At 41.5% G+C, this 18,198-nt stretch overlaps 1 protein-coding gene across 1 annotated transcript; it reads right to left on the bottom strand.

Annotated features, from left to right (window-relative positions):
- Nucleotides 1–1,075: 1,075 nt before the first annotated feature.
- On the bottom strand, nt 1,076–17,657 carry eif2ak4 (eukaryotic translation initiation factor 2 alpha kinase 4). The gene is made up of 39 exons (XM_061300845.1): nt 17,258–17,657; nt 17,055–17,170; nt 16,028–16,130; nt 15,780–15,953; nt 15,505–15,585; nt 15,290–15,435; nt 15,111–15,211; nt 14,889–15,046; nt 13,710–14,248; nt 13,407–13,522; nt 12,854–13,008; nt 12,344–12,777; nt 12,205–12,274; nt 12,050–12,139; nt 11,845–11,967; nt 11,650–11,754; nt 11,484–11,547; nt 11,297–11,376; nt 11,073–11,174; nt 10,953–11,003; nt 10,631–10,867; nt 10,368–10,443; nt 9,951–10,072; nt 9,705–9,754; nt 9,370–9,538; nt 8,636–8,752; nt 8,462–8,527; nt 8,198–8,368; nt 7,394–7,528; nt 7,136–7,243; nt 6,905–7,033; nt 5,196–5,282; nt 4,815–4,927; nt 4,678–4,733; nt 3,903–4,006; nt 3,463–3,531; nt 2,687–2,731; nt 2,176–2,291; nt 1,076–1,423 (listed from the first exon to the last, which is right to left on the bottom strand). The coding sequence occupies exons 1-39, from the start codon at nt 17,384–17,386 to the stop codon at nt 1,366–1,368; spliced, it is 4,965 nt and encodes a 1,654-aa protein (XP_061156829.1). The 5' UTR covers nt 17,387–17,657; the 3' UTR covers nt 1,076–1,365.
- Between the last annotated feature and the right edge of the window lie 541 nt (nt 17,658–18,198).

The following is an 18,198-nucleotide window of genomic DNA, read 5'->3' as shown; positions in this document are numbered from 1 at the left end:
ATGGTAACGGAAGCACAACCCAAATAAATGTATGAACACCTCATATTATATACAGTAAAAGCTACAAAACAAATTGACAAATAACTTGTTTTCAAATCAGACGAGTTGTTTGAAACCCTAACCCTAGCTTCCAGGGGTGTCGAACTCCAGTCCTCGTGGGCCGCGTTCCAATACGTTCTCCAAGTTACCCTCATTAAACACACCTGAGTGAAAAGTTGAGGGCATTTTCACGTTCTGCAGAAGCCTAACTTTTCACACAGGTGCACTTAATGAGGGATCGTGGGCCGCGTTCCAATATGTTTTCCAACTTACCTCGTTAAACACACCTGCGTGAAAAGTTTTAGCTCCTTTCACGTTCTGCAGGAGCTAAAACTTTTCACGCAGGTGCACTTAACGAGGGAATCACACGGACACTCCATTAGGTACACCGCCATTTTCAAGTGTACCTAATAACAGGCCACTTTATTAGGGAAATATCATGGTCAAAGGTCACAGGTGTCAAGCTCTAGTCCTCGGGGCCGCGTTCCAATATGTTTTCCAAGTTATCCTCGTTAAACACACCTGAGTGAAAAGATGAGTTCATTTTCACGTTCTGTAGGAGTCTTGGAAAACATTGTTTTCAAATCAGAGGAGTAAAAACTGGTCAAATAAAATAAAAAAAGATATCAAAAGTGAAGACAATTTCCAATTCGAGTAATGACAGAAATTTGATGCACAATTTGTCTTCGCGGGCCACATAAAATGATGTGGCGGGCCGTATCTGGCCCCCGGGCCTTGGGTTTGACACCAGTGTGTTATGCAGAAGCAGTCTGTTTCTTCAAGATTATTTCAGATGAGAAGGCAAGAAGTCTCTCATCTAACCAAATAGCCTTATAAAAGCCAGGAAAGCACACAAGTCGTGCAGGCTTGTCAGTCAAAGCTTGCTCCTAAACTTCAAGATACGGATTTCTTTTCAGAAGGATCAATAAAGTAAACATATTTCTCACTTTCCCACATTTTGGTTGAAACATGTTAGAAAGAAAAGTGATTTTTTTTTTGGAGTGAGAATGGTAAGAACACACAAAAGCACACAGCATGCTCGGAAAGGGTTTATTCCTACATTCAGTCCTGCACTTTATTACAAGAAAAATGCTGTAGGTGAAAATAAAAAAAACAATAATGCAATTAAGGCAATGTTTAAGTCCACAAACCTCGTATCATGACACTACAGTTTCATCAACAAAGCTGAGGTATAATGAAGGTAGAAAAAAAAGTGTCTTTGAGGGCCAGTGCCTGTCCTTATATCCAAGCACACATTCAAGTCTGAAGGTGTTATTTCCCAGGCCGGCGGCAGGAAGTGCCCCAGGTCATGGAACACAATGGGTTTCACAGGAGGGTCTTGTAGTAGTCATCCTTCAAGCTGTACAAGACCACCACGGCCACCCTGAAGCAAGGACAACACGTGTCAGACATGGAATTTAAGAAGCAAGGAGACATGTGGAGCTTCAATCACTTAAAATAATTTGTAAATTTATGTAGGGAGGAGTTGATCCGGCGCACAAATGCTTTCTTCAAGTCAGTTATGAAAGCCCTGAACAACTTTATGATTTGCTACTGCCAGGTAACGCCAACTTGTTCACTAGGCCTTGTTTATTTAGTTCTCAATTTCAACAAAAACAACTACACAGATGTTCAGTCCCCTGCAAAATTCCCTTTTGCTATTGTGAAGTTCTTTTACCAGTTTCGATTCACTTGAATAGTAAATTGAAGACATAAACAGGAAATTAAAACCGAGTGCTCTTGCAAGGCTGATTTTTTTTTTTCCAAATTTTTTTTGCAACAATATCATTCATGAAAGAGAAAATCATCTCTTGGGGCATTCGCGGGTGTCAACACTCGAGGCTCAAAGACGGGGGATTTTGCATCGCTGGAGGGATTGAGAATATTAAACGGGAATGCACAACATAGAGCTCCCTCGCTACGCACGTTGACCTGGGCTTTGAAAAGCGTTCCACTTTCTCCTTTGCTAAATGAATTGCCTCAATTGAGAGGAGAAAAGAAAATTTAGCTTACTCTAGGCAGCTACCAACATGAAACTGATTAGTCACGGATGTCCGATTTAGTCTTGCTTTCACTTTTACTCAAAATTTGAAACATTTTGGTTAATTAATGGTGGCATCTGATGACAAATCTCACCTCTTGGTCATTTTAAAAGTGTGAATCTCATCGCAGATGGCCTTCAGGTAGCGCTGCTTGGGGAGACGTGACAGAAGAGTCTTCACGCTGCTGTGGTACTGCTCTTCATTCTCAAACTGTGGAAGAGAGACAGGTATTGTCTGCTAGGTGGAGTTTGTTGTGGGTGGCCTGCTAATTTACGAGGTGCTTCAGCAACTTCTGGATTGTGGTTCCAATGTATGATAATTAAATGTCTTTCCAAGCCTCAACTCTTTCTGCACAGCAGTTATTGGAAGGAGGCTTGTGGCCAGAGGTTTGGAACGTGACGGAAGAAAAATAGGGGTGTTCCCTCACACCACCTCCTTAAACAGAGGCTACGCTAAAGGAAGGAGACGGGATCCCCTCTTCCTGTCTGGGTCCTTGAGTTATGATGCCCACTTTTTCCAGGCAGCCCCAACCCACTGCATTCCTCCCATCACCAGGATGTAGCCTTTTATTGAAATGTTTTGGACAAAGTCCGAAGGGAACCAACCTCCAGAGACAGGAAGTTGATCAGAGTTTCCTTCTGAAGGTCCACCTGCAGGAAAGAAAAACAAGTACATTAAGAAGCCATTGTGTTTCCAAATAATGCCGATTTAGCGAACAATAATGCCTTCTGTAGAATCTCACTCAACGGGTTGCACAATTCTTTCGGAGCACGATTACTCAAAATTCCACTTTCCCCTGGCTGGCTTGAAAAACAGCCCGTGTCCCTTTCCCAGGAAGGGGCTAATTGCCTCTTGGGCCTATCATTGGAAAATGAGTGCTGCTGTGTTCCAGTCGGACTGATATGCAAACAGGCCGCTGACATGCAACAACAAAGACTTGGAAGCCTGTGCGACCGTTTAGTGGGATGAAGGTGATTAGGCGTGGGATGTTTCAATAAGTCATATTTACGAATGAGACCTTGATACAGTCCAGAGTCCCGCGGGCACGACAAACATCTTTTTGGATCATGCAATGACAGGTAAATAAGATGATTTATGGTGTAAATATCTTGGCACTAAATCTAGGAAGCAACCACAAAAAAATGGTAGGAGGACATTGAAGTATGTGTTGAGAGGATTGTATAGTGACATGTTTGGATTCAGTGGGGAGCTTGGGATGAGGTAAAACAACTCTAAAAGGACTCCACCTCCTGATGTTTCATACTTTGGCTATCAAAACCCTTTTCATCACATAGAGATGTCACACTTGAATTGGAAAGATGAAGAGGGACTGTACTAAAAGGGGGAGTGGATGTATGGGTAAACAAACAAAATGACTTACTGCCAGAACCTCAATGTCACTGCTCTTGTTTTGCAAACTGTTTGTAAGGGTCTGCAATCTGGTGTGGATCTGAGTGAGGGGGAGAGCAAGATAAAGTCAAAAATAATGGAGAAAAGGAGAAGGGTGGAAGAAAAGAATTCCTTGCATGGTCAAAATGAAAAAGCACAATCATAAACAAACAAAAATAATGGGGGTTTTTCTTCATGCTGTTATGTGCAGTTTTCCCACAATAGGTGAAAGTCTGCAATATTTTTTTTTAAAAAAGCAGACATTAAAACATTTGGACACATGAAACAAATTGCAAGCATAAAATATATTGAAAATACTCTACGTATTGTGCAGCGTGTGCCTTTAAGAGGCGGGGTTATGGTCGAGTGCCACTAGACATTGAACCAAACTATTCCATGTCAACGTGGCAACGGATGCATCGCCTCAGTTACCTGAGTCTCAAAGCGACGTCTTGCGCTGGCAGACACTTTCTCCGAACTGATGACATTCACATTAATGTTCATGCTGCAACTGCTCCCATGCTGCTCAGAAGATCCTGTGGGCCCAAAAAAAAAAACCAGGAGGTTCTTCAATTTTCCAAAACAGGCTTAGAAAAGTTCTAGGTAAAACATGAGCTAATGGGACAGCAGTAAAAAAACAGATACACACACTTGTGCGATCAATCTATAGTATTGTTATAACACACTGTGCAATTGTGTGTGGGTGATGCAACAACTTAAATGCCTCAGCTAATCTTTCATCACTCAGGGATTGTAGTCCTAGCTTCTTTCGGAGGGCAATTATGACTGTCAACCCAAATAAATCTTTGCGCACCTCACGTTACGTACAGTAAAAGCTACAAAACAAACTGACAAATAACTCGTTTTCAAATCAGACGAGTAAAAACTGGTTAAATATTTTTTAAAAAAAGATATCAAAAGTGAAGACAATTTGCAATTCAAGTAATGACACGAATTTGATGCACAATTTGTCTTCGCGGGCCATATAAAATGATGTGGCAGGTCGTATCTGACCCCCGGGCCTTGAGTTTGACACTTGTGGGTTAATCCCTGCTTTATAACGTTCAACTTTGGAAACATGAAAGTAACTCAGCAGTCTGCAGGGAAACAAAGGTACAACTGTTAAATGTGTTAACGCTTCACATCAGCATTGAGTGTAAACAGAGGAAGGGGTGTGTGTGTGTTTGTGTGTGTGTGTGCCTCGTACCTGTGGTGTTGATCTGGGAGCCTTTAGCGTTTTGGCCTATGCTTTCAGATATTTCCCTGCAAGAGCACAAGGAACAACTTGTATCGAGCTTCCCAGAAATGAAAGCAACATTTGAAGGCAGAAAATAATCACTTTACCTGATGTATCTTTCCTCTAAGAATTTGGTCCGAAATTTCTGAATGATGTGCTCCACCACTTCCAACTCAGGAACTCTTTTCTCCGACTGTCTGTCCTTCTCTAAGGATTTGACCTGAGGATTGATTAAACAACTTAAAGATGTGCTTTGGTGTCTTCGAAAGTCAAGTGTTGACAAACTGAAGAACAGATGCTTTAGACACGACAAGTCTGGAGAAACTATTTGGCTTTGCTCCATAGCATATTGGTAACTTCCTGCACGTAATATTCAACTACACTAGAAAAGAGATTTTGACAGTCTAAAATTTTGCACGAAAAAAAAAGTGTAATTGACAGATTTTTTTTCCATTTTTTTAATGCTTAAATAAGTTCTTCACTTTTACCTTCACGTAGTTACCCTCTTTGTCAGATACCATAGCCATGCATGTGATCCCAGCCACCCGGCAATGGTCCATCAAGGTCTCCTGAGACTAACACATACAAAAATTGCTCAATTTTAGTTTCCCTTGGAATGAGACAAACATGGAAATCAGCGATCTCAAATTATGCCTCGCCAGTGTGTACACTGTATGCTTTGACAAGGGGAAAAAACAACACTGATCATGTGGTTCATGAACAATCCCTGCAGTCCTCTGAGTACAAAGAGTGAGCATCACATTAGTGTAAACTTGTACTTCTAAAAACTTACAACATCCTCTGATGTCAACCAAAGGTTACAGATAATGTATCAAAGCCTTATTTGGCTTATTAGGCAAACTGGAAGTATGCTATAATTGTTGCTGTGAGACTTTGCCATGTGATGGCAGCTAACAAAAGCTTAATCTGAATAAGCTGTTCTCAAAGTCTCACCACTTATTTGGGTACTGGGCTGCACACGTAATCAGCTAAAAACCCACACAAACACTTTTGACAATTAGAGAGGGTTGCTTATTTCCAGCCAGAAACAAACTCTTCCTAATTTGTTTCTGGGGGGCTTTGAAGCAGAAAGGCTGGCCATTTATGTCCCATGTCATTGCAAAGGACTTGAAATGTAAACACTGTCAGGAGTGGAACATTCAAATAAAACATAAAGGGGGGAAAAACATGTGGGCAGGGTTTACATATATGTACTTGAACTTCTCAAATATACTTGTGGAAAGTGAAAGAGGCATCAGGACTCAGGTTTCTTTTTTTTTTTTTTTTCCAATCACAGCGTGTTTCCACTAGCAAGCCCCTAAAATGCAATGCCCAACTCATCAGCTTGTTGTTTACAGTTTCTGATTCTGCCCCATAAAGTATTTATTGGGAGGTTGCTGTGGGATGAAAAGTTGTTGGGTGGGATTCACAAACTCGTTTTCTTTTAAAAAGAAAGTTTCCCTGACCGCTTGAACTCAAATATGATTTTACGGTGCTGCAGTGTAGTGCAGATTTCTTATTTTCTGATCAGAGAGCAGGGGGAAAAAAAAGAGAGCTTTGTTTAACAGAGACATAATAATTAGAATTGGGATTAGTACTTGGCCTCTTCATAATGGGTCAAAAATATATTTTTATGAGTGTTCTTAGGCTCATACTACTTGCAATTTATATTTGCTGATATTGTCATCTGTATTAGAATGATAAGGCTCCATTAAGTGCTGACAGTTATACGACTTCTCATTCTTATCAGCAAGAAAAAGGGGCAGAATTCCTTCCAAATAGCACTAAGACCTTATCATTAGGTTCAAAATTGCCAAGCTAACAAAAAAGCGCTGGCTGCAGTTCAACACTTATCACAGCCTCTTAAGTTTCATGTCAGTGGATGACATGCCTAAATGCATTGATGTGCTGCAACATCATTTACTGATAAAATATTTGGAAGAACAAGTTTACACAATGTGTTATCAGAAATATATTGTGAATACTACAATTACCACAATTGCTCAAGAATAACCAATTTTTTTTAAAAAAAGATCAAAAATCAGGGTGGAGGAGGGGATATTATCTGGGGTGTAGAGAAAAAAAATATTGTTTACCAGTAAGTGTTGTGAAAAAGATGCTAAGGTACTTTCATCCCATTATAATATCCAAAATCTATATAATGTGGAGTAAATGTCACCATTCAATTGACACAAACCTGTGAAACATCGTAGGCAATGTCTGCAGAAACACCGTTGCTCCACAGCTTCTGGACAACACTGATGGCCCTGGACATGCAGGTATGTCCCACAGGGACCACGAGGACATCACAAGAACTCACTGATGGCTGGGAAACAGAGCAAAAAAAAAAAAAGTGAAGGCATTAGATATGAATCCTTGTATGCAACTCTATTGTTATGTCAGATGTTAGCATGTGTAGGTGTCTCACTGGCTCCTCCATGCTGGCCACCACGGCACACACTTTGTCCAACGCCACGCTGGCACCAACTGCTGAAGGCACTGGCACTGTGGAAGCAGGCCCACGAAATTCCAGGATCTACCAATAGAGACGTCAATCTTTATCAAGACACCCTGGATCACTAATGTTAATCCAGAAATATTGTTTAAGTTGAAATATTTAAACTGGTCATGCAGAACTTAATTTCTAATAGTAACTATGAATGAATGCCCTTATCATTTACACTACCAGGTGGTCGTAGCGTCCTCCAGCAGCAAGTATGTCTGGCACTATCCGCTTGCGCTTCCTGATGAAGGCCACAAACTGGAAGATGATTCCAGAATGGTGCTGCACCTTGTACACTAAACCTAAATTGACTATCACCTGTAGAGAGACCAAATGTACATTAAATAGGGTCAAAAACAATCTCTGTTCAAATACCAGATTTCTTTGATACAAAGATAAATCATTTCATAACTTTTTTTCCCCCAACACAAATTTCACCCAAGATACATATGAACAACAGAAACAAATAAAATCATCTAAAGAGGGGAAGTAAAAATTAATGACTGAGATAATGTGGTTGCAGGATGGGCACACCCTCATAAATGAGGATATGACAGGCTCCGAGTGGTATGCTTGGCACAAACAACATTGCTTATCACCAAAAGAACACCATACCTACTGTGAAGCATGCTGGGGGGAGCATAATGCTTTCGGTTGTTTTTCTTCAGCTACCACTGGAGCCTTAGTCAACATGTACATAATTATGAACATTTCAAAATCTTAGTCAACAAAAAGTCGGGATTCTGCTAGTAAGCAATATAAATGTCAGGAGAAATCAATTACAAGAGATTACATTTATTTGGGGTAATTTATTTGGGCTGACTCCCTTTTAACCTGTTAGAGCTGCATCCCTGGTTATGATAGGGGGTGCACACTTATGCAAACACATTTTCTTACTTAATTTTTTTTCTCATCAGAAAAAATCTGGCATTAGAACCAAGGGTTTTAAAAGCCACCGTGTATAGTTGATCCATTTAACATCCTTACTGGCAGTTTCACTCCAAGTCTTTGAAGTAGCACCGTAACCTCCTCCAGATCTTTGAGTCCCTGCTTGGCCATTTGCATGACGGCCGTCTTCTGCTTGGTAAGTGAAATCAGTAATGGTGCCACTTCTTTTAGGGTCCCCTTCTGTTCAATATACTTGTACAACACCTGCAACTTTACACAAAAAAAAAAAAAGTTCAGCAGATAAGAGGGACGCTGCTGTGGGATTATTTTTCCCAACAACAAAAACACCTGGCGGACACTCACACTGTTTGTTGACAGTGAAAAGTTGCAGAACTTCGCCTCTACCTCACGTTTGGTCAGCTTTTCACTCTGGGGTAAAAATCAAGAACAGGACATTAGATTCAACAAATATTGGTGAAGAACCTGCTAAAGACACACATGGGCAACATCTGTGATACATGTGAGACAGTTACTGACCATGGCTTCACATAGTATGTTGGAGGCCTGGTTTAGTTTGTCCTCAGGGATTCCACTGTGAAGCAGGATGGCCTTCAGCAAACTTGTATGGTTCAAATAAATGTTGTAATTCCTCTCCTGGAATTGTGAAGGGGTAAAAATAAATTTCCAACAAAGACTGCAATGCAAAATAATTTCTCATTAACAAAGAGGAAGCACGATTATCAATTTAATAACAGGAGAGACTTAAAAAAAAAATCTCACCAACTACCACAGCCAAATGGACAAACACCAATGTCGAATTATGACCACCCTGCTCTACTTGTAAATTTTATTTAAAATCTTTCACACCGAGTTGGGTGGCTTGGAGGACCCCTGCAGAGGCTGAACCTGGGTTGATTGAGTTCAAGAGACACACCGGTCAGAACAGGCAGCATTGGGAAGTGTGGACAGGAAATGGATTTTACAGAGAGGGAGGGGAGGAAGCTGTGCCAAACTGATTTAGGGTGTATATAATAAACATGGTGTAAATCTGTCTGACTTCCTCAACAGCTTGGTATGTTAGGCATGCGAGTGGGACGTTTAAGGGAGAAGGAAAACAAACAACACAGGTTGAGATGACGGCATCCGTTGGCGAGGACAAGGACATGTCGAAGCCAGTCGACACAATGTACTGTCTAGAAATGAAGCAAGGTGAGGCGGCGAAGCGCATACTGACACTTGAGTTATTTCAAATATGGTAAAAGGGGAGCAACCTGAAGTGCAGGGAATTCCTGGACTATTTCGGAGATGGTGTAAATAGTCTCGGCATCTGGGAGCAGGCTGTTGGTGACGGGTGTGATGATGTCAAAGGCGCACTCCAGAAGCTCCCTTGGGTGAGCGCGATCCAGCTTCCTGGGTCGAAACACGCGATCAATGCTGTACCTTAGAAAAGAGAAACACATTAACACAAGCTTCTTTTGAGTTAACAAAAATGACAAAAAATGGAAACCAAACCAAATTAATGAACGATCTTATATGATCTTTCCATGTTTTTCTTTGATGATCATTTCTAATACAAAACCTTGCTCATCCCAGGTTAAAGTTTTACCTTTTTAGATGTGTTATGTTGTTTCGGGCAACATATCTTGCAAATGCCATCTAGAAAAAAGAAAAGTTGTTGGACGCATTCACATAATTAATAATGACGGTTCACATCTTGCAGGAATCAATCAACTACTTAGTCCACATAGTTTCTTGTTGACTGTGTGAGTCAGCACAACGGGAAATTAATTGTTCCTTTTCTGCGTAGATTTGACGCAGTACGGTTGTGCTGTGCAAAGTGCGCGAGGCTTACACGAAGGTTGTGGGGCAGCGTCACCAGCATACCACTGTGGTCCATGAAGCAGGCCGGCTCGCTGCCTTCACAGAGCTTCCTGTGTCTGGGAAGCAGCAGCGGGGTCTGCAGGCGTACTGCACCTGACGACAAACATCACACAGCGCTGTAAGCGTACGCAAAGGACAACATGACCTTCACCTTGAAAGAAGTGACGCATGTGAGGAGATCCAAAATGAGCATGAACAACTGAGTACAGCTGGGGACAATCAGTAGTTTGCACAAATGCAGTAAAACACGGGTCCGTGTGTCAACTGATGTTCTTTGTAACAGTGCGTTTATTGTTGTTCATGTGACGTTCAACCGAGCAGATGTTTGAGTCTCAAAGGTTTGCAGATGGATGTCAGCTTCCCACGTGCGCAAACCTTCCACACTCACTGTGCTTCTTGAAAATCCTGGTGATCGTCTCGTACACATACTGCTGCAATTTGGCGCTGCTGAAGCTGAAGCTGCCCTGGAGGGGGACAAAACAAACAGCCTCTGTTAAGGATCAGAAGACACGCAAGAAGCATGAACATGCCCTTTTCAGGCCACATGACGATTGGGTTTCCTCCTCTAGGCCACAGTGACATCTAAAGGCGAAGAAGAGGAATTGTTTGTGCTAAATAGCCCCATTCAGAAACTCATAGGCAACATCATACCTTGTGAAGGTCTATATCGTAGGTGAAATCCATGACTGGTGAATTAATCTGAGCAAACAACTGGGCCACCATGCTGCGGTAAGCTTTGCAATTGATATTGGCCATAGTGTGCTGTAAGACTTCATGTAGCTCGGACTCCTCCATCTGGGGCGGAGGCAGAAGTTCACTTTTGAGCAGCTCCTGCGCAGTAGGCCGCAGCGCAGGGTCATGCTTCAGGAGCCACTCGATCACTTTTCTCTGGCGTGACAGATAGAATCACAACACATCAATTTGGGTTGACGTGGAAAAGACAATTTGAATGCTGTGTCAAAATATTCTTCACCTGCGTTCCTTGCTCATATTCACTGTAGTCGTCAGGGAAATGAATGGCCTCCTGCAGAAAGAAAGGCAATGAAGTACCATGGCCCGAATAGCTCAAGATGAATCTCAGTTGTGCACGTACCACACGGAGCTGGCTCAAGACTGAAATGCGCTCGGCCCCAGTGATCATCGGTCGGTAAGACATCTCGAAGAGTATGATGCCGAGGCTGAACAAATCAACTTTCTGAGAGCAGACAAAACAATATCTACAGTGCATCGTCACAAACAAAAAACAAAAAAAACACAAGGCCAGCTACATTTCCATAAAATTTGATCAAGATTACAAGCAAAATACAAAAACCTTACTTGATTGTAGGTGGCTTTGGTGTTTCCTTGAACTTCAGGGCTGACATAGAGAGCTGTACCAACCATGCCAGTCAGGTTTCCTACAGTCAATAAAAAAAGTTGGAAAAAATTCAGAGGGTGTATTTTATAAAAAAAAAAAAGAAAAAAGGGGGAGTGGAGGCAAAGATATTTTTAAGGGTTTGTGCACCTGTTGGGTCCAGTTTTTGCAGTGCTGCAGAGCCGCTCTCTTCCACTTCAAATTTACCTGCAGCCTGGGAGAGAGCAAGCATTTGTTAAATATGCATTCACATGACAGCCATTTCAGCTAAAAAAAAAAGTTAAGCAAGATGCGTAATGTACAGAATAACAATTACCACAGTGGCCGGATGGTCCGTAGCCAGGCCAAAATCCCCGATCTTCACATGATCTTCAAAGTCAAGGAAGATGTTGACAGGCTTCAAGTCTCTGTGAATCATCCCCTTAGGAAAAGGATAAATGTGACCATTTGATCATCTGAAACTCAATCAGGAAGAAAATATAGTTCAAATGTGTCTGTCGGTGAGTAAAACCTGTTCATGAATGTAAGAGAGACCGTCGAGGATTTCCCTGAAGAGCCTCCAGAGCCGATTCTGGTCCTGATGAAGACCTTGGTCAATTGTGTCACGCAAAGTGCTTTTTTCACAGTATTCCATCTGGTTATGAACATGGTCACATGGTTCATAAATTTCGGACCGACACATAGTGGTAATCATGTTGCGTCTAGCCAACGCTTACTTGTATGTACAAGCAATGCACCGTGACAAAAGGTCGATCAGAGTCCGTACTCTCCGTTGTTTCTCTTGCCAGGCCTTTGTTTGGCTCACCCTGCAAAAACAATCACGCATCTGTTATACTGACAAACACAAGTTCATCACAAGAAACATTCAAACCTGCGACATCTCATCTGTGCTATCGTCTCCATTGTCAAAGATGATACCGCTGATGGAGTCATCTGATGGTCTGAATGGGAGAAAAAAAACTTCAGTGATGCATTATGAGTTTGCGCTGTCAACTTTAAAATGAACTCACAAAAAAGAGGCGCCAAACACATCTTCCTCCTCATCATCGTCATCATCATCGCTTGACTGGTGTCGACCACATTTAACACCGGAGGGCCTTTCAATCGACGTGGACCATTCCACCGAGCTAGACAGGGCTGGAGGTGGCGCAATGTCCTCCACGTTGTCAGCAAGACCAAGCTCGTTGAGCCGGGGCAGAGGTTTCCGGACCGGGGATGGCTTTTCGGGAGTGCTCGGAGGCTCCGAGCTATCGGTGTTGCTCGGCATCCCTCCGACGGGCATTTCGCTCTTCTCGATCCACGCGTTGTAGTAACGCACAATGTTCTCATGGTTGAGACGCGACAGTAAAGTCACTTCGCCTTTAATGCGTCGGAATTGCTTGCTGGCAGGGTTGACCTGGATGCGCTTCACAGCATAGTAGCAACCATCAAGATTGTTCTGAACCTAAATGAGAAGGTCGAAAATGCTCATATACAATACATGCAAGAGATGACATTTTCTATGTATCTAAAGAAAATACCTTAATCACAGCACCAAAGGCCCCTTTGCCCAAATGTTGGAGTTCCTTAAACTCATTAAAGTAGCGAGAAAACGGCCTCTGAATTCCAGGAATGAATGGAGCATTGAGGATGTGGCTACGCAGGATTACGGATGATGCAAAGTCCACAGCGAGATCTGAGGTAAAAAGGGATGAGATTTGTTTTAGAATGACAATCTCAACATCATAACCCTGTCACATCACATCCACTATAATATTTAAAAGAGGTGCACCGATTGTAACGGACCAAATTATAACTGGAATCATAATGTGTTTTTTATGCACTATCAATTTGAAATGATGTCCTATTTTTAAAAATAAAAAAATTAATTAAAAAAAGGGATGGACATCAAAATATTTTCTGATCCAATTTAACGATTAATTATTTAAAAGAATGTTGCTTGCAGTCCTAATATTAAACAGACACCTCTTTGACAATGATATAAAAGCTTGATATTACTATGTGTGATGTTTTTTAACGTCCAGTTGTACCTGATGAGGCCGCCGTTTGTTCTTATAACATTCATACATTCACCTTCGGGACTGCTGTCCTGGAACTGAGGCTGGTTTTTAGGTGATGGAGACTTAAGGAAGTTGTGATCCAATAGTTGCTGGGTTGTCCATCGATCGAAATCATTCGGGCAGACGCACCTATGAGGCCACAGTGTGCATTGATTACTGGCATTGAGTTGCAACAATCTAAATTCTAAAGGTATGGACCATAAATCTCTTCAATTATCGTCACTTATAAATAGAGATTTTTTTTAACGACTTGATTTTTTCAGAATGCAAACATACAAAAATAAATGTGTATTTCTTGCTATAAATCGATACGCACTTATGGAGGAAGTCCTTGAAGTCAGCAGGCAGGGTGGTGGGCACGATTACCGGATACTCTTTCACCTCTTTGCCTTGACTTAGAGCCAGCAACATCAGCCCCAAGTTCCACACGTCCCCCTTTTTGCCCGTCTTGGTGGGCATCACGGTGCCGTCAGAGAAATGCACGTGCGCCTGCTCAAAAATATCCTCTTTACAGATATCTGAGAATTTCTTGGATAAGCTGTAATCAGTCAATCGAACGTTGCCCTCGGAGTCCAACAGCACACTGGAGGCCCCCAATTGTTTGTGGACCACCGAGTTTGAGTGTAGGTAGTCGAGAGCTGCCAGCAGCTGAGCCGTATAATGGCAGAGTTTGTCCAGAGGGACGGGGGAGTGATCGAGGAGGCTTTGGTTCAAGTTGCTGCCGGCCACATGCTCAACCAGAATGTCCACCAAGAGGCAATCTTCCTTCTCGCTGGAGTTCAGCGCCCTGTAGTGCACTAGGTTTGGGTGCTCAAGACGCAGGAGGGAGTTGAATTCGTTTTCTGCCGCATGGATCTTCAGAGAGGTTTAGTGTCAAACTTAGCCAACAGCTCTGACTTTTGTAAAAGCTAGCAAGTAAAATATTCAGCTGCTATTCATAAGTCCCAAAAATACCTTCACAATTAAGTCAGCAGTAGGGCTGTGCGATTAATCGGAATTCAATTACAATCACGATTATTACACTCCACGATTACAAAATTGTTAGGTATTAAGTAATCATCTTTATATTAAAAAAAAAGATTATCGTGCATTAATATCCAATGTTTGTTCATACAGCGAAAGCATATTTGAATTCATACATTTGTATCTTTTTTTTAAATTTAAAATCAATATGTTTTCGTTTTGTTTGCTCCAAAATGAATTGACATAATTATAGGGTTTTAAATAAACTCTTTTTTTTTTTTTTTTAATGTTTAAACATGTTACTGTTTTGTACCCCAACAAAAATAATTGTTTGAATAATTGTGATTTCCAAAATAATCCTGATTAATATTTTGTTCATAATCAAGCGGCCTAGTCAGAGTTTTTTTTTATTTTTTATTGCAACTGATGAGTTGCAATATTTGTTGTTTGCATGAACTTTGACCCTAGATACCTCATGTGAATTTATTTACATGGCAGCACAACATCCATAAAAATATCTTGCTGTACTCGCCTGCTTTTTGCAGTTCTCAATCTTTTCTTTCTCCAGACTGGTGAAGAACTTGCCCATTTTCTTGTTCCAGCGTAGTGACCACTCATAAATGACTGCAAAGTCACCTGAGTTCACCTCAAAGGCATTATAAACGTTGCGGCCGAGCCTCTCACTCACTCCTGTAACATGAACACACACAATTAACAAACAGTCCAAATTTGGAGTTGTAATCCCACTACTCACCTAAATGTCTCCCTTTGTGGACATGGAGTTCTCCAAAGGTGCTGCTGTTGAAATGAAGACGTTCCTGTGTGTGTGGACTGTCTTCATTGATTGTCTCACGTCTGGCAGTTGGATAAAGAACATAATGGCAATATTTTCGGATAAAAATAACCCTGAAATTTGAATGTTTAGGTGGATACCTGTGACGTGTAGTTGAGTTATTCCGTCGGCGGTTTGGGATCCATTTCTTGGTGTCGGTGATGTCAGGAGGAGTTCCACATTCACTGGGTGGGCTCTTTGCCAGCATGCTAGCAGGGATGGGTAGCCCCATACTCTCAAGTCGCTCCTATTAAGATTAGCCCAGCATAAAATCGAAATGTTGTGCTTCAAATTTTAACTGTTGAAGCTCTGAGACCTGTTTGGCAATCTCCTTTCTTCTTTTTTCCTCTCGTTTTTCCTCCTCTCGTCTCTGGATTTCAGCCATTATTTCTTTTTCCTAAGAGAGAAAACAGTTGTCAATTCCTATTCCAACAAAACTGCTACAAAACAATTGGATCCCACCACATATGCACTTTTTTTTTTCTTCTTCATGTTTTGTGATTAAACACTTTGATTATAATACTGAACAAAAATGATGGTGATTTTCATTTTGTTTGTCATTTATTAAAAAAAATAATAATAATTGCTAACCATGTCCTCCTCTTGCTTGCGTCGCTGGTCTCTCCTCTTCTGCTCCTCCAGGTCCCGTTTCTCCTGTTGTTTGCGAAGGTTCTTCAGCATCTCCTCGTGGAAGGAGCGTGGGGGAGGTTTGTTGTGCTCGCACAGGAAACCCTGGATGTGGTCTGCAAGCTCGTAAATCATCACCTGGGTGTCGAGAGGCAGGTTTACCCGTGTCAGACAAGACGTGTACGTTCACACGTGTGTGTGTTTGCTCTCACCTCTCCGCATCGTGCCGCTGCCAGCTTGGTGAGCTCGCTCTGAAGGTTCTGCAGGTTATCATTTGACAGACCTTTGGCATTCATCAGCTCCAGCTCTGGAGGCCTGCACAACAACCATGAAAGATGACTTGAGTTTAGGGCTGGAAAGATTCATCAAGTGATTCAAATGATTCATTTATTCCCACTAAACTGCGTAAATGTGTGCCCGGAACTATGTACAATCATTTACTCAGGTATTTTATGTTTGCATTTTTAATGGTTGCATTTTAAAGCTTTTACAATGTTACTAGATTAGTCAAATATCATATAATCAATAGCTGTACCCCTAATTGAGTAAGTGAGTACCACCTGACTCAAACATGTTGATGATTCTCCAAAAGTAGAGTGTAATAAAACTGATTTATTAAATGAAACTCCTTAATTTGCCAAATTCATATCTCAGGGATTGTCTTCATTACAACTCAAATCATTGATTAATAAATCAAGAATAGAAATCAATGAATGATTTAATACTGTTTAAAACAAGTGGTCAAAAGCTTATGCCAGGGGTGTCAAACTCATTTTTTTGGCGGGCCGCATTGTAGTCAAAGCTTCTTTCGGAGGTCCATTATGACTGTCAACCCAAATAAATGTATGAGCACCTCATATTATATAAAACAGACAAATAACTCGTTTTCAAATCAGACGAGTAAAAACTGGTCAAATATTTTAAAAAAAAGATGTTATTAAAAGAGAAGACAATTTGCAATTCTAGTAATGACACACAAATTTGATGCACAATTTGTCTTCGCGGGCCACATAAAATGATGTGGCGGGCCGTATCTGGGCCCCGGGCCTTGAGTTTGACACCTGTGGCATATGCCATTTGAAAGTGCCTTGTTTGGAACTGTCAAAGTCGAGATGAGCTTGAGATATTGTCAAACTCAATACACAGTGATGAAGGGGTTGTTGAAGCAACTACAACTGTAACATACTTTGATGTAAATATTCACAGCTAGGAATGTAAATATCTAAGATTGGCACTCACACGTCAGGGTAGTTGGATGGGCATTTGACTTGAAGTTCCACTGTCACGTAACATTCCTGGCCATAGTTCAGACCTTTTGGGCGCAAACAGAGGTGCACCTCAGGAGGTCTTTTCACCTAGGAGACAAGCGAAGGATTATACACAGTACAGTATTGATTTGTAGGGCGTGATCGCCAATAGTAACGGTGGTGCCTCACAGTTACCTTCCACGGATCGTTTTGGCGCAGATCCTGGAAGTCTTTCTCGAAAATGGATGCGAGCGCCTCCAATTCATTTTCCTGTTGGACCGTGTGGTCATCTGTGCCCTCTGTGGGAAAGAATTGACCACTCATTCTTCTGCCGCGTCTACATGGCAGCCTTTCTCAGTCCTGTCACACTCAGACGAGAAATAGTAAGACAAGACTTTAGTAAACAACCACCCGAGGTTAGCCGCCCCTCTACTTGCTCAGCGTCAATCTTTTCACTTTTTATGACACTTTTTTTAAAACTAACTCAAACTAGAAATATCGAACTTAGATTTGTGAGTCCTCAGTAACTGTGTTTTGTCGCATGTCTGTCGCACGATCCGTCGCGGATATTGACGTCAACATATTCCGTTTTCAAAAGTGAGCGCTAGAGGGCAGCAATGGCACTAAAGTGGCACAGATTTGTAATGAAATTAATCAGCTGTGCCTGAACTAACGAAAGTTCATGAACTCGGATGAGGTCAGTTGACAAAGCACGAAGAAGACCAAAAGCGTAGAAGACCAAAATAATATACTACATGTCAGTCAATTAATCATTTGTAAATTTATGTTAGATTTATATTGGATTAGATGTTAGATTAGTTGTACATTGTGACTGATCAAACTGCATTTGTGTCACACCCATCGTTTGCTTCCTAAGAAGACAAACTGTTCGAGTTCAACTTTGTTTTTGCTTGAATGACTGTTACTGTTATTTCAATTATTGTCAGGATATTTATGTAAAGTATTTTACGCCATATCAAAGTAAACAATTTTGTCAATAAAGTTTAGTGAATGAACGGGCGCACTCGGATGACGTCAGAGATACTGCGTCTATAAATAAGGCACCCCAGCAACATTCACGTTGCGGAGTGTTGACTAACCCTAACTTAACGCCTCTCCCGTACGGTTTACGCCGA

The sequence above is a fragment of the Syngnathus typhle genome, linkage group LG16 (assembly GCF_033458585.1).
Source record: "Syngnathus typhle isolate RoL2023-S1 ecotype Sweden linkage group LG16, RoL_Styp_1.0, whole genome shotgun sequence".
Taxonomy (NCBI): Eukaryota; Metazoa; Chordata; class Actinopteri; order Syngnathiformes; family Syngnathidae; genus Syngnathus; species Syngnathus typhle.
This window is presented reverse-complemented; position numbering and strand designations above follow the sequence as displayed.